At 36.1% G+C, this 26,662-nt stretch overlaps 1 protein-coding gene across 2 annotated transcripts in view; it reads left to right on the top strand.

Moving 5' to 3' along the window:
• The first annotated feature begins 2,650 nt into the window (after positions 1 to 2,650).
• Positions 2,651 to 26,662, top strand: part of LOC105428269 (uncharacterized) — a 152,330-nt gene continuing 128,318 nt past the window's right edge. The window contains exon 1 of one of the 2 annotated variants that reach the window (XM_011640481.2): positions 2,651 to 3,394. In XM_011640481.2, coding sequence (XP_011638783.2) covers positions 3,340 to 3,394 — 55 coding nt within the window. In that variant the 5' untranslated portion in view covers positions 2,651 to 3,339. The remainder of the gene's footprint in view (positions 3,395 to 26,662) is intronic. The other variant, XM_011640482.2, reaches the window with a different exon arrangement.

The following is a 26,662-nucleotide window of genomic DNA, read 5'->3' as shown; positions in this document are numbered from 1 at the left end:
GAAGACGAATAAGATTCTTATTCCGTCGTCCAGAAACTGAACCTGTATGGAAATGCGGATCATGCTTCAACACGCTTTTCGCAACGACCGGCGTTTTTATGCGACTTTTATGTTTTGACGTATAGAGAGATAAGGGAATATTACCTCTTCCCCTTAATTTTTATTTTTTTTACTCGGAAATCCTTGCGCGGCGATCGACGCCAGTCGTCTCTAAGCAATCCGAGAACTTTTCGCGTATCTGTACAGTCACTTGGAAATTCGCGCACGCGTAAATCCGAACAGAATTATCCGCTCTAATCTAAAGCCTTACATAGCGAACTCCAGAATCCCATCGCGCGCGCAAGACATCCGGCGAAAGTTTGACTGCATCTAAGAATAGTCGCGTCCTAATTAATCTCCAAGTACATTTTAGACGTTCGCACTTCATTAAACATGTAATCGCTCGATTAATGAGATGTACGAGATACCACGGCGTGAATTGCGGCTAAGTTTCGCAGGAGTAATTGAGCTGTTAATCCTGAAAGTGGTGTAAGCCGAGTTTCCGACCACAACGAATCAAGATGCGACATTATTGATGATATACTTATTTTAATGAAATTTTCCAAATTTCCCCCTTGAAAATGAACGGTCCAACTCTTAATACTGCATAATCTGTCGACGCGGAAAGTTCTAATCCCGGAAACCTTTGGAAGTTAATCTATCTTTAAAAGACATTTATTAAACAGAACCGAAGTTAAATAGTTACCGAAGAATTAACATGATTATTTTTAGATTGATAAATAAGATAATAAATTTCTTTAATATTATATCTTAGAATTTTGTCAAAATTAATGTATGGCTTTAACGTCGTTGCGTTATTGTTCTTCGGGATAATACATTCGATTGATCGAAGAATGAGGGATGAAACTCGTAACGCTTTAGCCCCTGCTATTGTGTGTTGAAATATCTGCTCATTTCTAACTAGAATTGCCAGAGTAGCACAAAGCGGAGAGCAATATTGGGATTCAATAGTATACGCGTGTACCAATGGCATCTTATTCATTTCGTTATATCTTTTATTAATACCGTACGTGTTATCTGCGTTGAAATTAATTATCTCTTTTCATTCGTGACTCTCATCATAGATTCTAAAACTCTAAATTCTTATCTGGAGATTCTGAAGTTTAAATTAAGATCTTTTCGACGCGTAACAAACGAGTCCTCTTGCATCCTATAACAATAGTGCATTCTTATTACAAAACATTTTCAAATGGCATCGATAAAGCCAGGTCTCTGATCTATGATCTATCGCTCCCACCACGGAATATATTATGCCCATTCGCTCTGCTTCGGTGTTTTCGACATGAGGCCCTGAGCGAACGATCAACATAGGTCATTACGTAGTTTGTGGCGCCTGCGGGTAACGCAATCCGCGCGGCGAGGATCAATTCCGGGATGCAGGGGACAATGTAGATATATGTTTTCGCAACGTATCACACGGAGGTCAATGTATTATTCTGTAGGTACAGAACGAATCACACATTTTATATAAATATATAAAATGTAATGTATATATATATATATCTTTATGGGATCAGAATAATAGAGACAAATTAAATATTTGAATTGAAAGAAAAGCATACAAAATACGAGAAAAAGATAAAGAGAATATTTTTATCTTCTTTTATTATGACTTTTATTTTATTACTAATCATTTACCGAGTATTTCAAACGGTATATAAATATGAATTTTAGCGTTGGGCGTATACATAAATTTCAAACTAGAGAACGGTGTAAATATAACGGTGTAATATAAATATAAGCAACCGATCCAATTTTGAGATGTGTACTAAGCTGACAAAAACGCATGCGGGGTTTTGTTGCATCAGTATAAAATTTAGTCACATATGCAGACTTGAAAATAACGTAGATTGCTCAAACATAATGACAAAAACTTTTATAGTGCGTCCAATTTAGCATTCTATTCCATAATTAATGAAATTACTTTTCAGATCTGAGAGCAAATCTTTAGCTGCTTCAATAAAACCGTGTATTATCTTTCCATGTACCATTTTGTTATTTATTATTATTAATTGGGAGTAAAATATAAGACTACTAAAAATAGATTCAGTAGAGATGAACACAGGTATCCTTGAAAAGGTCTGTTTTATCAGCCTACACAACACGGGCGTGCGGCGCGAGCCGACAATGGCCCTAATGCCGGTCGAGTGATGACACGCGTAACAAACCGCATTCATTCGACAAAAACTTTCGGCCGACGAACAAATTGAATTCGAAGGTCTCGGAACTGCCGGCAGGCAAGTCGTCCCTATGGCGTGCGGAATAAAATCGCGGGCTTCTTTTCGGAGCTTGTATCCGCGTGTGTGTGCGTGTGGCCGGTGCGCGGGGTGCAGGCCGTTCGAGAAGTGAGTGTTAGGGAGGAAGACGAGAAAACGAGATCGCGCGCGACTCCCCCCCATGAAAACGGGATAAACCGGCGAGAGATGCTGAGGAGCGCGAAGGAGAGAACGAAGAGGCCACTGGACGGCGGGACAGAGGAGGCGGCGGCGGCGGCGGTGGCGGCAGCAGTGGCGGCGGAGTTGAGGGATAGTAAAGGCTGCGAGATCGTCGGCGCGCGCTGGTGGGGGTAAAAGGGCGGTCGACGCAGGCGCGACTCGCGACAGAACAGCTTCGCGCGGCGACGCTCAGTCTCGTCCGTCGCAATCCAGTGCAGATATACGTGCAATTACCCTGTCAACAGTGCTTAAAATCCACCGTTCGTGCTCGTGTCACGCTCATTGATACACACAGTGATCGATAACGCTCGCCGACGAATCGTCCGCGATCGCTCTACATCGCGATCGACACGTGGAAGAGAAGATAAGAAAAAAAAAAAAAAAACAAACTCGGGGAACGAAAGTGAGGCAGGTTTCTGAATCAGGGTGCGCGCGAAGAAATAAACTCGTTACCCGATGATTTGAATTCGACCGGCTCCTCCGTCGCGAAGGAAGTAGCGGAGGGGGTTGCTTTGACGTGTTTTCACGGAGTCTCACGGAGGGTGAATCCGCGGCGCGCGTCAGTACGGTTGGGCCGCGCGCTCAGGCACTTAGAAGTGTGGTAACCTTGCCTTGAGGACATCGCCCGATATTGTTGTTGATACATCTGTAATTGCGACGACTCTTCCGAACCGACGAAAAGAGAGAGAAAGCAAAGGTGCCCTTTGAACGGGCAGATGTGGTGCCGGGTAATTTCGCACGCGACCTGACTGCCGCGCGAGAGTGGTGTTTCTCAGTGTGTCTGTGAGTCCCGCGAGTGGTGATCGCCGAGGAATCGTCGAGCTTTTTCATACGCGACGTCGAGATGAAGACTTGCCACCTGTGGCTAGAAGCGACCGTCGCTTTCCTCGTGATAGCAGGTAAGCCTGCGTGAATCTCAGGTCGAGATTCATTTCAAAGAAATGTCAAAAGAAAACTTTTATTAGAAGGATACAAGTCCAATAGATGATGTGTATGTGTGTATGTGTGTGTGTGTGTGTGTGTGTGTGTGTGTGTGTGTGTGTGTGTGTGTGTGTGTGTGTGTGTGTGTGTGTGTGTGTGTGTGTGTGTGTGTGTGTGTGTGTGTGTGTGTGTGTGCGTACAAGTGTCTAATCATGTATTTTCATTAAATTGATGGATATAATTTTTTTTATCAATCAATCAGGATCAAGATTAAATTTTGCGTCGTACTTCGATATCGTAAATATTTTCAAAACAGTTCGAAATTCAAGTATTGCGCATTTAAATGCTTTGTTATGTCTTCTAACTTTTTTTCGATAACAGCTTTTATCATCACGAATATTTCCGTTAAATAAAATTATCACATGAATTTTATTTTAATGATAAACAGCGGATGTAAAATGGCGTACATTAAACATTGATAGGAATTTATTAATAAAATTGACGATCATATTAAAAAGAATAAAATTAAAAAAAAAAAGAGAGAAAAATTGGCTGTAAAAGTCATAAACAACGTTATTAAACTTCATTATCGTGAAATTGTATTATCTCGTACGAAAATGTTCATAATAAGGATATAAGGACATATTTTCTATTTCGCTGATGGGACGGCAATTCGCCAAGAAACCGCAGTACTTCACGCTTTCAGACTCGGCCGGTTAGTGTGAAAAACGGGGTGACGATTAATGCCGTGTGTAAAGTGCGGAAAAGTCTTCTCTCGTAAAATAGCTCTCCCGCTGGTTATATCGTCGTGTTTCGACGCTCATCGCGCTGCATGACGCCACAGGCGAAAGCAACATCCGCGGCTAGATCACGCGGAAACGCAATCGATGATGACAGCTATTCATTCGTTTCTACTCTACGAATATCGTGTCTTTTTATATGTTTCTTTTATAATGATTTTTGTTGTCGTGTAGAGCAGGTAGAGAAACAAGTCAATAAGAAACGAGTTGATAAATTAATGAAGACGCGTTATCATGTCTTTCATCTTGTTAATAGAACTAACATGATGAAATTAAGTTGGATTTGTATTCTTCTTTTTGTTTCTGTATTTTGAAAAAATCGCGCTTGATTATTTGTGCCGCCAATTACGAGATAATTCGAGTAGCGTTTGAACAAAGTCCTAGACCCTCGAGAGATAGAGATCGATACTCCTCTTCCAGAGAACTATGCCAATTACGGTAATTTGCAAGAAAAGGTTGATCTTTTCCCGCTGCGGTACGTTAAGTTGCTTTTTGGTTTATCGATAAATATAAATTCGATTGCAATTACGATATACTGTTCGCACTTCCATATAATAATCGACGCACGTAACTGGCATGAAACAACAATGGCACAAATTGGCAGCGCCAAGTCTGGATTGTTTTTTAAAGTTATCCATTAGCACGGGGTGCAATTCTGCTTACATATATACTCTTTTAACAACGAAAGATATTTATGTGTCACTTTACTTTCTGCTTTTGCATTTGTGTTACGGTTATGGCGCATTTTACACGCGAAATTGTTTTAATTACCGGGATTAGTGTCACGTCTTTCTAAGGAAAACGTGGAATGCGCATGTGCAATTATCATATTTTTGGAGGGATTATTTTCCGTATAAGAGATTATATTTCGCATATAATGGCAAAGAAATAATTCTTCTTTCTTTTGTTTCAAAATAAGCGACGAACAATGCGAAACAGAAGAGAATTTCCACTTAATTGACAAGATATATACCGGAAATAAAAAAGATGCGGCAAGACAGTTGGCAAATTGAATAGTCCTTTCTTAAAATATTGATCTGCAATACGTATAAAATTTTCTCACGCGTTTTTTACGCTTTATCGTATACAATCTTTTATTCATGTACGGGAAAGCGTATCTTTGAACGACGCGAATTCACGCCGATAATTCAGACGTTTCGGTTTCGCCCGCCGAAGAAGGGTCCAAGTTCTTACCGTAAAGAGAGAGAGTATTTAATCGATGGCTCAATTTCGAGCGTTTAATTAAGGGTCTGCATCGTGCTTAATTCAATGTCTCTATCGCCGTCGCGCCGCGGACGATTTCTAGGCGCTATCGGTGTGGCACCTCGTTTCCCTTTGGGCGTGGAAATTCAAATGCGGAGGACGGTCCCTGCACCCTCCACGGCGGTCCCTTTTCCCGCGTCACTCGTAGTAGCTTGATTACAGTCGCAAAACTCCATTGTCACTCCCGCGCAAACTCATTTGATTTCTCTCGACGCTTTTTCGACGATTGCTATGTTTGCCGAGAAGGGGGCGAGAACGCGGAGAGATCGAAACGGAGAAACACAAGGATGGATGTTTGCGAAAATCAGCGAATCAACAGACTTTTAGAATAACGAAATAGCCCGATGGATAAGCGTACCAGCTCAATGGAGTTCGGCTTTTTTTTCTAATAATCTTGCTTATGGAAAAAAAAAATCTACGTAATATTCGTATGACGTTCGATCTAACGATGATAAGCTTCAATGATGGTTTTTTCTGACTTTGAATTACACTCGCATTCCCTACTTTTCTAATATTACACTCGCATTCATTACTTTTCATTTTAATTTAGATATATAACATTTTTTTAACATTTTTTAGGAATATAAAAATATACTATTTTATTTATTAAAAATCATATTTATATACAGAAAATAACAAATTTTAATTTACATACACATTAATTATCACAAAAATTTTTGTAAAATGATATTGGATGCTTGTTTACTACGTTACTTAGCACGAAGAACTTGCTACTTTGTACTAGTCTTTCAAGATTAGTCCAGGAATTTTTCTCGATGGTATCTCACTTCATCACGTTTGTCTCGTACGTATACTAGAAACGCTATACTGCGTTTACAGCGTGCATGTTAAATAAAGTAATTCGTTTAAATTTATGATGGAAGTAAGAGTAATTCTCGGCTTGTGCAATTAGTGAGTTAAAAAACTACCCGCGAGCTGGAAACGGATGAAAATCCGTAAACTGGAGCCGCGCGCTCAACAAAGGATCGCCAACATTTAATGTGAGAGAATTACGCTTGTACTCGTTCCGCGCGAATTTATTTACACGCCTAGCTGTCGCGAACGCATTAGCCGCCCGAATCGAGAACTACGTGTATGGAGTTTAATTACAATTTTGATGAGGGCGGCGTTAAGCCAGGAATATCACGACCGAGTGCTCCGCATAGACGCGCGCGCACGCAGCAGACTGATCTGTCGAGACACGGTTGCGGTGAACAGGGTGGTTCACACTTGACGCTCTTGTATAAGACAGGTGGTTTAATTAATTACAGCCTTAGAACGACCTGGCGCGTTTTTATTTCACTACGGAGACCGCCCGTTATAAGCGGGGATGCGTAGCGAGGATGCTTCGGAACGTGCAGGCGAATTTCCCACCTTCCGAAAACTTCACCTTGGAGTTACCTAGGCTTATTCTCCGTGTGCGCTTCGGGAACTGTCTTTAATACCGTCAGTTGTTTGAAGCTGATCTATGCGTGTATCGGAAGCGAAATTGCCTCTGTCGTGAGCGCGACTGCGTTTGCGAAATGGGCCACGAGCGACCAAGAATATTATTCACGGAGATGACTCGAAGTTTAGCGCTGGAAGAGGCAAGCCAGATGCAAAGTTTCGTCGCAATCGTGAATATCTTGAAGAGTCGGGTATAATTTAATTTTTTAATTAGACGGAGTAAAGGAGTTACGTGAAAATATTTTCAGTTGATAGAATACGACATTTTAAATAGCTGTTTCTAGTTGTAAAATGAAATAATATTAATATCGAGATTTTTTTGCACGCTACGTTTATTCTCTATAGACTAGTTATTTTAATTATTCAGATAATCTGTGTGTGCGTTATAATAATAACAACAACATGTTACACATTTTACTGCGTTAGGTAATATTAATGTTAATCGTCGAATGCTGCGATAGTAATCATTAGGTCTGATGAATAATTGTATTCATTGTGTATTTACATGTAATAATTACATGCTTTATAAATCTCTTTTATTAATTTTTTTAATGAATATTACAATTAAAAAAAGTTTCTTAAGATTAATTATTTATTTTATATTTTTAAAACAATTTAAAATATTTTTATATTTTAGTTTAAGACAATTTTATATTTTTGAAACAATGTTAAAATAAAAGATAGTAAAATATTTTTATGCGCGAATTATTATAAAAATATTTACGTTATATTTACGTTATATTTACGTTGTACTACATTATTATTCTATATTTTTATATTGTTTTTTATATTGTTTTTTATATTATTTTTTACTGTGTAGGACTGCAAAATTTTTCATTTATATTAATTATTATATTAATAATTTACATAAAACATGTCATTCTTCTGCACAGTTGTTACATTATGACCTCTCTGGTGTTTCTTGGTCGCATCCGATGATAATATCGTTCTTACTTAGGTCTGCTGATATGATATGAGAGATTATGATATTAATCTTAGTCATTGTAATTATAATGTCTAGTAATTATTCATATTAAATTGAGTTATAGTTGTGTTTTGCAATTAATTGTCAAGAAGTTTTGTTATTTGCAAGATTTTTCCGATTTTACACTTAATTTATTTAAGAAAAAGATATCGAACGTATAAGGGCGTAATTTTATTTTAAATAATTAAAATAATTAAAAAGTATCTAAAATTAGTCTTCTTTATTATTAGTGTTCGCTATTATAAGCCTCTATTATATTGAGAATACAGTTCTAATAATACAAATGGCTTTCTCTCTACGTTCTGTTACGTGCGTGTCGCACGACACGATAACATCGTTGCTGTCAGACTCGCTAATATTAATCTTAATCATTGGCTTCTGTGGCAGTAACTACCGTGTCCGGTGATTATCCACATTAGCTTGGTTTGTCATGTACCATTTGTATTTGGCGAACGTTGTACTTGCGTAAATTAGCGCGTCGTAACACAAATCCCATATCAATTTCTTTTCGGAATAAATGTTTAAAATATCGATTGAAATTTACATTAAATACAATGCACACTGTATATTGCAATATTAATGTTTCTTTATTCATCGCACATCTATTGGATATTTTTAAAAGTTTAATGAAGCAGATCGCAATATATTTTTTCTAGATCTTTTTCTATTTCGTTTGTGTGCGCATGCTCGTTGTGTGTAAGGTTTTTACGCGTATCTACCGAGAAGCATGTATGCTAGAAACACTCATAAAAAATGAAATTGTATTATCTATACGTATAAAAATACGCTACAGACAGATTGAGATAACAAAATTATAAATTAAGACGAAAAGAGATAAAAAATTTTAGCAAAAATCCCACTTTATAAATTTCTTTATTTTATAAAGTCTTAAGTTATTAAAATTATATTAATTATATTAATTTATATTATAATAATTTGACGCATTAATTTTTTTAGATTTTATACTTATAATTACATTGGCTATATTATATTCAGAAATCTGCAGTGAAATTCTTGAAATATATCTCGATTTTTAATTCAATATATTGTAAAAATTGACAGTGTAAGAAGAAAGTAATATCGCTGATACTTTTCGCAACTGTATTATAAGCTCCACATTTTTCCATCAGCTCGAAACTTTTGGAATGCTATTAATTGTTTTTTCTGGCTGGGTACCGTAATGAACTTTATAATCCCCTGTGCTCGAATAAAGACGCGTATAAACTTTGTTTTAAACACTTCGCTTGCAAAAAAAATTCTAAGGTTGGTTCATCATCAAAACTCGGTTTCGGCTTACTGGTTAAGTATATTGCGGCGGAGTTTCATTTTTAGAGAGATGGCTTGATAATAAAACTATTACTATTTCCAACGAATCCGTTTTTTATGATCGCGGCTATCAATTTATCCTGAAGATTGTGAGCATTATATTATTTCGAAATATAAAACATATTTCTTATTACAAAAGAACGTGACGTATAAAAATTTTACTGTTAAGAAAAATTTTAACATGATTTATCTGTCGCTTGAAATTAGAAAGAAGAAAGAGAAAAATAGTATATTTTCTATAATGTAGGAAATGAATATCGAGTAAAGTAATCGAACTTTATTTCACTTTATTGAAAACGACGTTATAATACAATGCGCGAGCTCTCGGAATCATGTTTTACTTTTAGAATTTGCGAATCTTGTACTTCGCCGAATTCAATCGTGTCTTTCTCGAAAAGACTTTGCCAATTACAGGAGAATACGAGAAATCGATCATCACGAGGACAATATATCAGTCAGCTGTTTTCGATCAGCTGTTTGCTTCGGTTCGCGACATAAACACGTTCGTCACGAACGTTCACTTTGTGAAATACAAATTTAACGATATTTAAAAAACGATACATACACGCAGACACTTTTACAATTATATTTAATTTTCTACAATAATAATTTTAACCCTAAATCAATTGAAGTAATATGTGTATAAATATATATTTAATCGAAAAAAAGAACTTTATTTTTTGTCGTGCAGCTGATTATTTTGGGGGGGGGGAAACATTGTCTACATGATCTTCTTTTTGAAATGATTCGTGCAGATCAGCCATGAAAATGAATCAAAAATGAATTGTGTAGAGCCGCTTTAACACGCGAGATTACCTTTTCATCGAAGATACACAAAGCGAGATCGAGCCGGCATAGGTCAAGCGTTTTAATTGGAACACGTTCGCCGATATCGGGCGTACAGTTTACGCGGAAATCGCTGTTTCCCCGAAAACCGATTCCGCTCGATCCTTCCCGGAAACTGCAGCGCAGTCCGGCACTTCTGAGAGACTTCCGCGATATCCGTACAATGTCAATCTTTGATCGTAAAAGTATAAGTTATCTCGTTAAACTCCGGAGAATATTCTCCAATAACTAGAAAACTCCTCTTTGAAACTCGTAGAGCCGAGGACTGCCTTCCGCTCGAGATTAAGGGCGGCGGCTTTTTGTAACTGGGACGGCGAGCGTTCGTTCCACCTGGCTATCCGACCGGTTGAAAGAAATGTCCTCGCACGCACCCATCCAACCACCACCCACAGACGTATACCCTGCGGAAAGAAGGGAACGGGAAGAGGAGTGTCATTGTCTTTCGAATAGTGAACGGTGCGACCGTCTACCGGAACCCCGGAGGGTTGTAATTTCATCTCGCATTAGTCGAGGAAAGACCCCGCGGGATATGGTGAATATGTCTTATGGTTCGCGGTTTCTTCTATGTGACACTACCAAAGCGAGAAAAAAAAACACGGAAAGACTTTAAATGAACTTTGCACTTCCCTTCCGTTCATATTTCCATTGCGAAGTAATTGCGCCCCTGTAATGACTGCGATGATAGTGACGTCATTATGATGTGGTTATTTTCAAAAATATACATGAAATGCAAAGAACCTAAGCGTACAATTACAATTTGAGTTACGTTGCAGTTACAATTATTTGCAGTTATAGTTGCGCGAATTGTATATTATAATCTGTATAAAAATATTTTATTTTATGTTAACTTTTATGTTAACTGTAAAATATTAAAAATTAAATAGCAATAAAATAAATAGTAATAGTATAAATTGTAAATTATAATAAATTATAAATTATAATAGTAATAGTATAAATTATTAATATAAAAAATAGTAATGAAATAAGTAGATAGGTTATAAAATAATGGTTATAATAATAATAAAGAAATTTAATATAAAAAAGCATTAAGAAAAATTGATTCATATAATTGGAAAAACAATTATTCGAAGAAAATCTTGCAAATTATATTTAGATTTATTGCCAAATTTTCAGATTAGCTAATTTACGTTAGCTTTTCGAGTTCTTAAATTCTAGTTTCGCCAAACCGCAAAAGGAACTATCAGGCGGATACAGTGCAACGTGCACGAGGAAAGAAAGGGTTTGTCAATTTTCGTCTTTATTCCTGAGGGAGAGGCCTTGGCGTGTAGAAGGGAAGCTAGCGATGGGGAAGGGGAGGGAGAAAAGGAGGTTGACGGAGAAGAAACAGGGAACTATAGCGCAATGAGTCTTTGGAGACTCGTGCCAGGTAAACGTCTTGGGTCTGTCGAAGCTTCGAAGTGAAAAAAGACACTCGGCGGGAAGAATCGTTTTATATAGATACACGGCGATTTATCTCTTTAACGGCCGATTGACAAGAATTCTCGTTATCGTGAACAAACCGTTTCGGTGAGAACCTATCGAAAGTTGCAGAATAGACAGCTGAACGTTTGTTAGCTTTTAACAATTTGCAATATTATATTATAGATTCTCTTGTATAGTATAGTCTATTTTTATAGCTGAAGAGTTATTTACTTTTTCGGCTTTTTTCGACACAAAATAGCATAAAAATACTAGTGCTGTACAACTCACAGATGTAACCAGCACACATTTAAACGATTGATCGAACTTGATTAGAACCGATCGCAGAGATTTCTATTGTGCATGTAGGAAACACTTAATGATACGCAAGCAACAGCAAACAATAAGTATCACATAACACTCGTGGTTACATTATGACTTTAATGCCAAGATGAGTAAAGATTAACAGAACTTATGAACTCGGATCGCACTTGCAGACGTAATGCTGTTGGCTAGTAGCCGAAGTTACCGTTGCTAACCCCCGACCAAGAGTACAGGAGCCTCATTTACAATTCAGTAAGCTTTGTAATATTCGTATACGGCATAATGGATTCAGCTCGAAGTAGTCGCGCTATCGTTACCGAGACCGTGTCATGCACACGCCTACTGGAATTAACACACAGCTATTTATAATTTATACCGCATGGATTGCAATTGCAGATGAGGGCATAATAAACAGCTAATATCTTTATGGAGGAGTCTTTTCGATAATTTATGCACTTCAATTTTATCCACAACTAATATATTCTCAGTCACGGTACATAAGTTCAAGACGAATATTGTCATAATCGGTCGCGTTTCCAACTTTTCGCGCGCATGAGTAAAAAAGTTCCCTTTTTTTTTTTTCCTAAGACAACTTCTGAAACTTTTAAATGACTTTGCGGTTCTTCTCGTTTCACGTTAAATTACCCATGATTTCAGAGATGTTTGCGCGCATAAATTTCCCCGGTTGCATTGACTTGGCAAACCATGCGCGTATATGTAATTTAGAATGGTAACATTATGAATCCCAAAATAATAACGAAGTAATGGTAAAAATAACATGTTACACAGACATTTTATAAATACAATAACAATTCAAGAAACTATTTTTTATTACCGTCTCTCTACATTATACGAATAAATTGTTATTTGTTTTATAATTGCTCACGATGCGCTTAGAAATATTTTAAGCAGATAATATGACGAAACTGTCCATTTAAAGATTGTTAATTTTCAACTATTTCAAACTGCCTAGTTAATTTTCCATTCAAGAAAGGAATAGATACGTATAATTTTCATAGAAATATGTTTAATCCGTTATTAATAATGATTTATATATATCTTTTCTAATTTTTATGAAAAATTTGTTTCTAAACATTTTTGTGTGTCTAAAAAGTTTTATACAATCAAATCTTAATTATGAATTTAATTAAGATACAACTATATCAAGTAGGAACGTTATGGAGAATACTCGTAATGCAATCTCCTGGCTAAAAAAATGTTTACGTAGAGGTATTTGGAGTTTCTGCGAGCGTGTCAGACGAAACGCGCGGCAAGTGCGCGCAAGTGGAACCAAGAGGATTGTAAAGAGACGAGTGTGAGACTCCAAGGAAAAAGAAAGATTCCGCGTGTAATTTTAGCGACGTGCGTAAACGTAAAGAGATGGCGTACGCCGAGAGGGTGAAGATGGTTTAATAATATACACGACGGACCAACTGGTGCGAATGCGATAATAAACGATGCGACGTATACGAGTGCGCAAGCTGATACGACGTGAGGTGGATTTATGTGATTATTATCGTTGCAATCATTACAAGGGAAATAAGAAAAGAAAAACGTGGTCGTCGGTCCTCAGTATGACATAGGAATGTAGAAGGGATAATCCCCTTCTATGTCTCCGGCGTGTAGAAATTTCCTCTGATAAAAATGTTTTTGGTCAGAATTAAATAAGGAATTTGGCATACGAATTAATTATTTATCCGAAATGCAAGAAATCTATATTTAAAAAATTTAATAAAAAAAGATTATTCGATATATCTAACTTTTAAGAAAAGGTTTACGCCGTTATTGCAGATTAAAGATAAAGACCGGTGTTTATAGTCCGTTCTGATATTTAAGATCGTCTTAAGTCAGGTCTCAGGTTGTCTTAAGATCCTGTTCAACCAATGAAATGATCGTATTACATCTCGAATTCATATTTAAGATGACCTTAAATATAAGAAGTGATTATGAATACCGATCAAAGATTAAAATTCTTGTTTAACATTAATATTGTCATAATTGATCTTATCACAAGTCGTAAGAATATTAAGTTGTTCATCGATCTCCGATGACGACTCGCAGAACATACGCTCTTGACATCCTCCGAGACATCTTCCATCGCGCGACATTTGACTGCGCGTAAATATTGCAATAACGCGCGGTGTGTTACGGCTTTTGCGTGCATATGTGTATGAGGTTTGCAAAAATATTCCATGCACGAGACTTCAGACTCGGTATACTTTATTGCCCCGTTGCGGTCTGTCCTAAGAATACAGTAGACGGACGCTGCGCACCCGCGAAATTGTTTGAAACTGGCGACGGCGAGAGAAACGCGCAGTATTACGGCGAAATAACGTGTATCCCGGCTAGTCCCTTTATCGCCACTGAAATTCCTATTCATATTCGAATGTGTCGCGATGTCTTTAGAAATATACACTGCATTATGCTAAGAAAGAATAGAGTTGTTTAGTGAACGCAAAAAAAAAAAAAATTGATAACACAGATAACATCGAAATAAATTAATGAAGCAGTTTAATTTGTATGTTAGTTTAGACAAAAATAAAACCATTATAATTAGAGAATTAATTTTATATCGATTAATTATATTATTAATATGTGCAAATTATGTTTTAAATTATAAGAAAATTTAATATGGATAGAAGATTAAAATTATAAAGATTTCTTTAACTTGAATTATTATATAAAATAAATCTTTATATAGCGTGGTTTCTGCTACTAAATATTTTTCGTTTGCCGAGATACTTTTGAGGAATATTGCTCGCGATATGTGCATGTGGTTCTCTCGTTAGGCAAGAGGTCGATGTTGTTGGGTGTCGTTGAATTTCGAGGCAAGGCAATGTCGAAGGGATTCTGGCGCGGAGTATGCGGCAGGGTGAGCGCAGATTTCTTTTTTGCTACGGAATAACTGTGAGAGAAATGTCGTGGTTGCTGCGGCAAAGCACGCAACCTCGACCCTAACGTTATCAAAATTCCAACTGTCTCGCCTTCCTCTCGTATACCCATCCCCATGTACTCTCACATTCTCCCTTTCTCTCCTGCTGATGCTCCGCTACGAAACGTCCCTACGAGCGAAAAGCATTTCCCACGACACTCCACGGAACAGAAAGGCCAAGCAAGAGAGAGAGAGACTTTGTGCATAATTTGGCAAGAAATCCCACGAGATGGTGGAAACCGTTCGAGTAGTGCAAGCTTTTCTTACCGTGCACACGCTTTAATTAATCCCCTTTCAATTAGGCGCCACGCCCTTCTTCATGCTGTGACAAAGTCCCAAAGGCGCACGAGAGCTGCCTGATTCTGCAGTTAACACCTTTTCGAAGATGGGTAGATTCGAACAATCATCGAGCCTGATTATCAGTCGTTTTTCGTTTTATGGCGAATTGTGTTTGTCTAACAAGAATTGACGTGGTTGAAAAGCTTGGTATTATTATATACGAAAGAGAAAATTATTTAAATTACATAATTAAATAAGTCAAAAAAAATTATCAAGATATATATATATATATATATATATATATATATTTTAAAGAAACTGTATTTATGCAACGATTCGGGGATTATATTGGATATTACAAACTTATTTTTTTTATTTGGTTTTTGTGGGTATTGATATTGATTTATATTACAATCTGCATTAATAATTCATTACGATTTTTATGAATGTACATATTTAAAGCATTTGCAGAATTTAAGGTATTAACAATATGAAGAATTAATTTGTTACAATGGTATTACTGATAATTTTAATATCTGCGTAAGAGAGAAGGGAAGAGAGAGAGAGAGAGAGAGAGAGAGAGAGAGAGAGAGAGAGAGAGAGAGAGAGAGAATTATACAATGAATATATTTATTGCTAGTGTATTTATACAATATATCCATTGTTACACTCACTTTATTACACTTTGTTACATTCGTTTTATTATGGATGATATCAAGAGAACTTAAATCGTGACATACGAGAGAAGAGGCTCTCACGATATAACACTCGCAATACTTATCATCACACTTAAAATTCGATTCTTGCGCAGTGTATGGATTGAAATTCTCTCTGTAAACTTTATGTAATTCTAAATCATACACACGAAATAGATATCCTCTTTAAAATTTGAACGTATGTTCCAATAATAATAGATATTTTTTTATTTACAGATTTTATTTACACATTCTTTAATTCTTTTTGAAATAAAACGTTAAAGAAATGATGTCGATCAGATATTTTGTTGAAATAATTTTTTTTTTTTAATTAAATTGATTAAGGATTATAAATATAACGAAACTTTTTTTTTTTTCATTTTATTTTAAATAGTATTTTATTTTAATAGAATTTTATTCAGCGTTTATTTAAAATAACGAATTAAGAAGTTTAATATTAAAAAGTATGAACTTGCGAAGAAATGTCATGATAAATGTCGATTATATTTATATTAATATTGATTAAAAAATATAGAATGAATTCGAAAAGATAATCAATAATTCTGAAATAGTTTTACAATATATCCATGATATGCAAACCGTTTTTGGCATGACGTATCAGGTGTTAAACTTACTATGTCATATTATGGATTCTTGGAGTTAACTATGGTTTAACGAAAACTTTATGAAAGGCAATTATTAGTCTTAACTTCTCAATTTTCGACATTGAATTTCTTGGCAATTAGGCGTTGAATTAAATTTGTTTAACTTAAATACACTTGAAATTAACTAAAGAATGAGGCTTTGTTACGTATTAATACTCTAATTGAAAAAAAAGCTCTTATATTATTCATAGTTCAGAATTATTATTTAAACAGTTAAATATTCTTCGTAATTTTGAATGAAAAATGTTACGATAGAAATGGAATATTATATATTCTTCTCGTATAAAATATTTTATATGTTCCATTTATGTCGAATATTCTATATAATTTTAGTTATAATGGATTTGAACACTCTACATATTTGACAATTTTCTATATTTCTCGTATCGACATCCATCAATTAGTGTATAAACGCACAAATATTTATTCAAATATTAATAGTCATAAAATCAAATTAATTAATGTTTGCTCGCGAATTTGTTATTGTGAAGCAACGGGTGTGATAATTTCGATAGATTTTAATAAAATTGGAGTATTCATATTTTTCGAGCAGGTCAACTGTACGAAACATTCAACGAAAAATTGTCAAGTGGTTGTTAAACAAAAATGTTAGATTTTCGGAAAAGTAGTTAAATAAGAAATGTTGATCTACCTCTGAGAAATGCCTCGAAACTTTTCACATATTTCGCAACTTTTCCCGTGAAATATATCGTGGAAAAAAACTTGAATTTACGTTGAATTTCTATGAGAAAATAATTCGCGCTTGTCATTAATCATTGCGGCTCATATTCTTGACAGAAGCAATAATAAATGATACATGCTCGGAGTAGTCGAATTTAATGCCGATAAATTCGCGATAGTTATCGCCATCTTGTGAAATTCCGTTAATAAGTTCCGGATTCCTACTCGTGTGTTAGGAACTGCTTCGTCGATACTTGATAGCGAGAAGAACAGGGAACAGTTAATTCCCTCGGGATATCAGTAATATAGAGAAATGGAATCCAGACGGATGTGTACTGAGGCAGAAGTAACTACATATGACTTGACAATTACTGAAATAAACCACGATATTTGTAAGCGTCAATACGTATAGGAATCATCGCTATATTGTATCACAAGGATATCAATTTCTCAATTGCTGCAAATTTCGTGTGTAATTTTCTAAATGCTATAAAGATTGCGGATAATTATTCTGACGTGTACAAAAACATCTATTCCATATTGCGAAATACAAAACACTAGAATTTAACGTTCGAAGAAGTCATACTTGAAACGATCTATTTTATGGATCACGTCGCAAATCGATATTAAGCGAATAAGCGTACGTGGCACGTTTAATCCGTGATAGTAGAGAGAACTAACAGATGTATCTTCAGAAGTATCTCGGCTTTTCTCGCGCGCGAAGGGTGGATTTCAAGCAATTATCTATCCCTACAGTGGCGTCGTCATGGCTAAGTCCGCATATCTCCCGTGTAATTACTAGCTCTTTACGGAGCCAGGCGGTGTTTCGCACGTATTTCGCCGTGTTTTCTTTAGCACTAATACCATATATATATATATATATGTTTATCTATTATAAAGGCTCGCACTTGAATGCTTCCCCATGTGATCGCCTATAGAAACATTCGCCATCCATCGGAGTGGAGGCAACCCCGACGTGTACCAAAATTCAATGCTGACTAATTGCTCACTTATAACCGCGTTCGCTGACTTAATTACTCCACTGGGGAATCTTTGAGATGCCGAGCTTGCGAAGTGCCGCGTAGTGGCTGAATGCAGAAAATTTGGACAGTTACAAACAAACTGTGTAATGTACGCAACCACTACATAGTTGCTCCGAGACTGGTACTTCGATCGATTTCCCAGTTCGGAGCATGAATCCGCGGCTGGAAATTTCGGTTAGGGTAATTGGACGCAGTTATGCGAGGGAAAACCAACCAATGTAAATTGGAATCAAATACACTTTTGTTCTCACTCCGCTATTTTTCCCCAATGATACAAAGTTTAATAACCTGTAAAAGCGCATGTGAGTCGGTTGAATTTTGTATTATTATTTTTAACATAATATTATGCGATGAATACTTTATCTTTCTCGTGTCTTCAAAGCGATTGCAGGGAAAGAATATTTTTATTTAACTTTCCGCCTCATATTGTTGCTCGTATACTTTGCGTTTTTTTTTTATCGGTACAACAGCAAAGAAACAGCAAAGAATACAGAAATGGTAAATAATAATATATATATATATGTTTACCTAAATGAGTCCGTTCTTAAATATTTCTTTGACGCTTATACACGGACTCGAGATGACTGATGTTTTTTTCAGTTTTATTTAGCTGTTTTGATCCGTGTCGACAGTAAAACAGACAGGCGCGTTGTGTGCGATTGCGATGCGTGGGGCATTCGTTAATAAGAGCGCTCATTCCAGTGTCCGTCGAGTGACTCTCTCATCGATCGTTCTTTAATAGCCCGCAGATATGTGTTTCGCGTATGTCGCTAGTGAGACGCGAAGTAATTAAATGGACTTCGGCGCATTCGCGAAGTAATTAAGATTACGAGGGAGAATATTTCCTGCGAATCTCGCGGACGGAGCGCAGTCGGGAAGTATTGATTCTTTGACGTGTCGCGCGGCACCGGTGAAGTAATGAAATTAACTCCGGCACCGCTCGCGACACGATTAACTACCAATTAATTTTAACGCAACACCTGCATCTATTTGAGCAATTATTTTACGTAATGGGCGCGCTTCCTTCTTTATGCGCGGTAATAGCGCTTCCGAGTGAAGCACGGAGGCAATTAAATCCGGTTAACAAACTAACAATTAAACTCTACATTCACATATACGTGGCGTATAGACATTGAATGACCGTTTCGGCCGCTGTTTGTTATTCTGGAACATATAATGAGACTCGGTCTGCGATGCTTTACACGCGTCCGCACGCGCGCCGTCCTCAATCTGGAATATAAATTTGTTTTCCAGATGTTTCTTGCGTCCAAACATAGATGCACTGGATATATTGCCGGGCTACATTGCTGCAAATGGGAGACGTTAATTCACGCATGTGCTACTTATTTATAATATGTTATTCATTTTGTGTAAACGGTACAAATTGATATTTCGAATTACATATATATCTATAAAATTCATTTTATTCCACTAATTATGAATTATATAATGACCCACTGTTACACAGAGTTGTTACGAAATAGTTTAATTTATATATGATAAAGTTTGAGAATATTAACCTCGAAACTACTGAAATATTGATTTTGGTTATAAAATACATATTTAATCCTTCTCAAAATTACTAATACTAACTTGCTGCTGTAACTTAATAATACATCTCTAACAACTACTTATGATGGGAAACTTACATAGTTTTCCGCTATATCTATTATAATAAATTTTAATTTTATTAATAATCTTTTAGATGTTTAGGCTTTATGGAATTTGATAGCAGATCGAAAAATTATATTTTTTATATGTGTGTTATATGAACAAATATGGAGTGCAAATGTTTAAAAAAAAAATACAGTCGATTAGAGGTATACATTACATTCTCATTTTTCATATAAATGTATCGAATAAAAGTTTATATACGTTCAAATACGGTCATTCGTCTGTCGGGGTTGCTTCGGAATCCCTAATGGAGCACGCAAGTTGGAAAAACACTTCCTACTGTGCATTTGGTACCAATAGCGTCTGGTACCAATTACGCAACGGATTATTGGGGACACGGTCCACGATCCGTTTGGCCAGGAGCGTTTCACGGCCGAGATCCAACAGATGCGCCGGCATCAAAGCTCGCCGTTCTCGCTTGGTCTGGCGCGCAGCATACGACCGCGGAATAATTCAGATCCTGTCAGAAAAACGCAGCGGATGTAAAGTGACGTGAGAGCCGACACTGTTACGTCAGACACACAGCGGTTAATGTAACTAACGGCTAACGAATTCGCAAAACTATCGGATAACATAACTCCGATACATATTTTGAAGAAATTATACGTGCGATCAGTGATAGCTAATATAAATTTATTTATTATTTATTTAGTATGCGCAATATCTTTTGTTTTCTAAATGTATTGAAACCCCATTTTTTTATGAAAAGTAAATATATATTAGTATTTGTGTCATATTTATTTGTTAGAACTTTATGTTCTTGCATTGTACGTTGTCTGTCATGTTGAGAGAGACTAAGGCGGATGATGTATGTAGTCGAGTTTACGTTTATCTCTTGAGCATCCACTTGTATAAATAGTAGCAGGTGATAACGGATGCGACTTCGTTCTTTTGGTCCGATGTCTATCGTGAGGTCGGGCAAAAAGGTGTTAGATTAAAAGAAACGGCGGCAGCAGCTGCAAAGGATCGATCGTAGGAGGGATTGTGTCGGACGCTCGATCGTCTCGGGAATAATTCATACGTCCCTTGTGAAATTTTTGAAGGAAACATTACGTGCCTCTCGGGCCGTCTCACCCTCTCCGTAGGTGGGTAATTGATTTTCCTTGCTGCCTTAACACCCGCGATTCAACACGAACTTTTTACGCTTTGCCACAGCTTTTGGCATCGATCCGGACACGCTTCGCGAGTCAGACAATTTAAAGTAGCAGCAATATTCGTTCGACTTTCGCCTAAGAGGAAAAAAGACGGAGAAGCATTTATCGCCGTGCGAAGGCGAATCTTTTAAGAGCGGATGCTAAAGAAATGCATGTAGATTAAAAAGAATTTATAAATTATTTAAAACATGAACATTTATATCTATCTAAATAGTCATAACCTAGCAGAAATAGTTTGCAGATAAATAATTGCTATGGTTTATAAAATTACGTTTAATATTATTAAATTGAAAAATTGTTACGTAACTTTAGTTTTTTATCTTTAACAGCTTAAAATAATTATAACTGAATGTGATAATTTTTTGCTTGTGCTATAAAACAAGAAAAGAAAAGATTAGTCCACATTCAGGAGTGCAGTGATTTAAAAAGTTTAACTTTGGAAGTGCTGGAAAGTAGTTGGGAAGATTGGGAGTGGAAAGAGTACAGATGATGAGGCTGACCATCCCAGAGCGATAAAATGCCAAGCCAAAATAATGGAAAGAAATAATTTAAAAAACTAAAAGAATTAAGGGATGGGCGGTGTATCTGTGCTACTCTAGGCGGATAGACTTGCGGGATATTCTCGCGAGTGGAACCACCACACAGGACTCGTCCGCGTAACGGGGTTTAGATGATAAAGTATGCAAATACGCGCGTGATGGGCGAGGGAACGAGAAAGAGAGAAAGGAAACGAGCGCGAGGTGAGATTACGGATATGACAATGGCACGCGGGGCGGAGACGAAAGCTGGGAAATAGCGGGTGGTGTAAATCCAATTTGCGCGACATCGGGGGTTACAGCGTTTCATTCATTAGCTCTTATTAGGCTGCATTATGCAAAAATGAGTCAACTCGCGCAACCAGCCGGAAATTAGGAGCGTAACCCTTTCGCTCGACCCTGTCGAGAGCCTCTTCATAGCCGGGGCGCTCGTGCGCGAATGTGAACGGTGAACCGATGGGATTATTGTTCCCCGAAATATAACTCGACGCAGTAAATCGTGAACGTCGCTAGAATTTTTTGTAGATCATTTCACAGCACTGTATATGTATATATATATATATATATATATATATATATATATATATATATATATATAGGTTCCTCCTTGGAAATTTATTGCAGTATAAAACTTTTATAATTGCAGGTAGCAAAGATATATTGTCAAATGTTACAACACTTCATGAAGAAATAATTAAGCGAAGTAAAAATAAAAAATAAAAAATAAAAAGACAGTGAGTAGATATATAAATCGAAGTAATATGTATGTACGAGTACTTATTAATCATCGTTAAGCGTTAATATTTATTCATTATGAACAAATACTATAATTGAACTGATTATTAGACGATTTCAAAAAATTCTCGAAAATAATCTCAATATACTGTTGAAAAATATTAAAGCCTAATGTAGAATGAAATCTTTGTCAATATAGATTTTATTCAAATAATGAAATATATATTTATATATTCTTTCGAAATACGTCAATTGTTTAAGCTTTTATTTTATACGGTTATAAGAGATTCACACCTATTCGATAAAATTGTTTATTCAAAGATACATCGAAATAAATCAGAATAAATTCCGCATTGAGTTTGAGTGCAATCTGTTTGTCCATGTGCTCTGAAAAGATTTACGCGAAACGAGTCCGTTGGTCACCTGTATGCATGAGGGAATTGTTGACGATTCGAAGTCGAATAACTCAATATTATCAGTCATACGGAATACAATTTGATGACGTGACTTTATTCAAAGCGAAGTTGTTCTTGCAATGTAGCAAAATGTAAATGCGCTGCCTTGTAAACGTAATAATCGCGAGACTGATATCCATCGATACATCACTTTGGTAAATTAAAGATAAATTTGCATTGCCTTTCATCGAATACGTTGTAATCTCTAAAAATACAGGTGCGCACTTCTTATCGCGATTAATTGTATTTACTTTGCACGGCGAATCGCGAGTTTTCATCAGTGCGCTATAATAACTCGAATTTGCAAAGAGCATACATAAATACGGTACGCCGATATCAGGAGTATTTTCTCTTATTGTCTTTCGCATGTCTCTCTTATTGTCTTTGAAAAATTCGCACACTGGCGTCGCATGGGCGTGTTTTATCTCGCGATCTCTGGCGCCGACGCCATTTAACATCAGTGAGAAAGCACCATCCATCAGCTATAACCAAGGTATCTCCACAAATTGTTGTGTTTTACAAAATGCATTAATCGCGACTGCTGATTGATGCTCGCTTGTTACAACATCGATGACATCGCATTTGCATGCAAACGCAATTGCGGTTTTTTTTTTTTATTTCCGTCGCGAGGAAATATTGCAAAAGACATTCGATATTTCGCATAGATAGCGACGCCAAACGCCGGTGCATGTCCAATGATGTACACGTTGAAAAATTCTATGCGAATGTGGATCCTATTACGACTAGGAAAACTAAGGGGACAGAATAAATGTTCTCAATTCCGTAAATTCCAAAAATTGTACGATTGTTAATATTTTACGATCGTCGGTAGAATGAGAACGAATGAAAAATGTATGCGAATCTTGTTGCAATCAATGTAGCGAAGGAATAATCTATGTTAATCAGAGAAACGATGTATGTCTAGTGAGTTATTCACAAGTTTATGAAACTGATTATATCGCAAATTTTATCATCACGATCTATTTCTCCAAAAATAATATTTTTTTGCGATCTAAAATAAATTATTTGCTAATATAAATAAACGAACAAATTCACTAATAACTTTTAAGATAAATATGCAATTTTTTATTTATTTAGAAATATTAAAAAAAGTTCAAGTCTTAAACTTTTTCTAGTATGTCATCTAGAAAGTTTATGAATATGATATAGTTGAATCCAGAAGGCAAATTAAATTTGAAATTAATAAAATAATAATAATCGTTGTAATTAATAAAGTTGAAATTAATAAAGTAATAATAATCGAATATATCGCATGTAGATTTAAGTAAACTAAAATAAAGACATTGGTTAGTTTGCATTATTGTACGTTTGCAAAAAATTTATACCGCAATTGGATCTCAATTTTAAACATCAAAATTTGCCTGTGGGTTATTTTGCGCAACGTTGTATAAAGATTAGATTCCCACTATCCAAGTTCTCGCTGCCTTTTCGCTAAGACTTCATTACGAGCTTTTTCCGCTTTCTCGCACTTCGTTCTCGTTCTCAAATGCGTCCTTCTTGCTCGCTTCGGCTCGTTTACCTCGCAGCCAATGACCTGCAGGAAAGTAATTAAAGTAAACATGCTTCCCGCGTACGCCACGTTCAAAGAAACGCGTCCGTGGTAAATGCGCTTCTTCCATTTCGCATTCGATCGATACATCCCGCTACCATTCGACAACGTCGAAATTCATGTTCAACTCTTAAGTAAGAGGTTGTTCCTCGAAGGTATTTGAAGAAAGGAATCGTTTCACGGTGCTGTGCTGCTTCGCCGGCCACTTCGTTGCCTCTGCAATCTGGAAAGAGGCGTTGTCAGGATACGATGCCGGGATACGACGCCATTCAATGCTAAGGGAACGATAGTAATGCACCTACCAGCCGAGTTCTTGTTGAACGGAAGTTCATTTAATTAAGAAGGGACCGTGCCTTGTCTAGGGTAGAAACAGCTGTTATTGCATGAATAATTTCTCCGTGATGGCGGTTTAATATTCGTATTCTTGTCGGACGGATTTCTATGAAACATTCGGCCGAACTTGGTTAGTAACCGAAAGAGCAAGGTCTATCAAAATATTCTGTCAAACAAATCATTGATAATGGCCTTAAATAAAATAGGGAATATTACATCCTAATATAATATAATAAGATTTGTTAAGACGAATGTATCCCATCGACATTATTTTTCTTTTTTTTCTTTATCCCCTAGTATATACGACATACTCAATCAAAGATAAATAAAAAAGTTTTGGAATAGCAGATTTTATCTAAAAATGTGCTATGAATTACTTCGATATCGGTGAGGTAAAAGTGAATGTTCGTTTGAAAGAAATAAAAGAATGACAATTTGTTTTGCTTTATGACCAAGTTCGTTTGACGCGCGATCGTTTACGCACCGCATGCAATTATAGATCATTTTTATATCTTCTTGACAAACGAGCTGTATTGGACATATTTATAATATTATATTGATGGATTACGCAAGAACTCTAGGAATATAACTAATTTTTTTAGAATACTAGATTAAATAAATTTGTGTAAATAAAGTCTTTAATTTGTCTGAATTTTATTTTAATTAATTTTTAAATTAAAGTACCATGATATATATATATAAAATTAAAATTATTTAATAGATGGATAGAAAAGATGATATTGTAATATCTATATATTTTTATAGAAATGAATGAATATTGGGGGTACGCAATGATTTTTAAAATCTTGATATAGAAATCATAAGCATCAAAAATCATAGCATTCTCTTTTCGCGCGAAATGGCGGAATAGATTTTTGATCACTCCAGATGACGCTCCGTTTTCTTCGAGCACGCCCTAGCCCGTTTATTAGTATGTTCTTCCGGACGAGCACGAGCGGGAATGATTTAACGGTTTGGTCATAAAAACATACGGTTTACATAAGTACGTCGTTGTCATTCGCGCTGGGGTAGAGGCGCAGAATCTTTTTAGATCTCTCTCTGGGACTGCTCTCTCGGTTACAAGTGGCCTCTCGTTAAGGTTTCTTGTTAACGCTGAACGAGATAGAAATCTCAGGATACGGGCGCGTATGTGAGGGTAATCTTCGTTGAAGCGAGCTAAACTGTGGGATGTAATTTGTATACCGAGCGCTTAGCCCGGTCACGATATAAATTTAACAAACAGCCGCTTCTTTGTAGCAAATTTTGTTTTATCGGCGCTTTATTTTTATACTATTTTACATCTTACTTTTTATGGGGAATTATACCTTTTTATCGCGGGATTATATTTATTTTGTTGATTTATAAATAACAGAGAAATTATTGTCTCCGAAATTGCACAAGAATATATCTTGTTAACTATTGAAAAGGCTGAAATAAAGATATAAGATGAAAACTTATTTAATATAGCAATTAAAAATAATTAGTTGAAAATTGAAAGTTATATTTTAAAATTTGTTATAAATATAATTCATTATTATCAAAATGTTCCTTCTAGTTAATTTATAGTGTGATTGTATAAAATAATTAACTAATGTATTATCGGAGGGAAAATCTAAACGTGAAACTGACACCTCCAAAATATCCTCGCGCAGAATCTTTTGTCTTCGTGCTGGTGATACATGACACATACCATTGAGAATCTTTTTCAGACTCACGTCTTTACGTGTACTAAAGCTTCGTACTAAAGCTTCTGTAAATAAAGGGTTAAATCCGTGAGTTATGGACAGAATAAAGATTGCATGTATTGAATGTCAATACTGTTGTACTTCCTTTTTTTCATGTGTGACTGTTGATTAGATAGTTGTTGTCACGAAAAAATTGTACTGGGCGAATATCTCCGAAGCCCTTTAAAATATCAAAAGTCTCTTTAGCTTTTTGCATTTTTTGCAAAAAGCACACTCGCATCCATGTCCTCTCTTCTCTCTCGCTTGTATATTCTCTATAGCGATAAAATCACTAAACCGATTAAAATAGATATGCACGTTTAAACTGAACTGGGGAAAAGGAATTTATATATTTTTTTAA

Source organism: Pogonomyrmex barbatus, unplaced genomic scaffold (genome assembly GCF_055798465.1).
Source record: "Pogonomyrmex barbatus isolate J1 unplaced genomic scaffold, ASM5579846v1 scaffold12, whole genome shotgun sequence".
Taxonomy (NCBI): domain Eukaryota; kingdom Metazoa; phylum Arthropoda; class Insecta; order Hymenoptera; family Formicidae; genus Pogonomyrmex; species Pogonomyrmex barbatus.
This window is presented reverse-complemented; position numbering and strand designations above follow the sequence as displayed.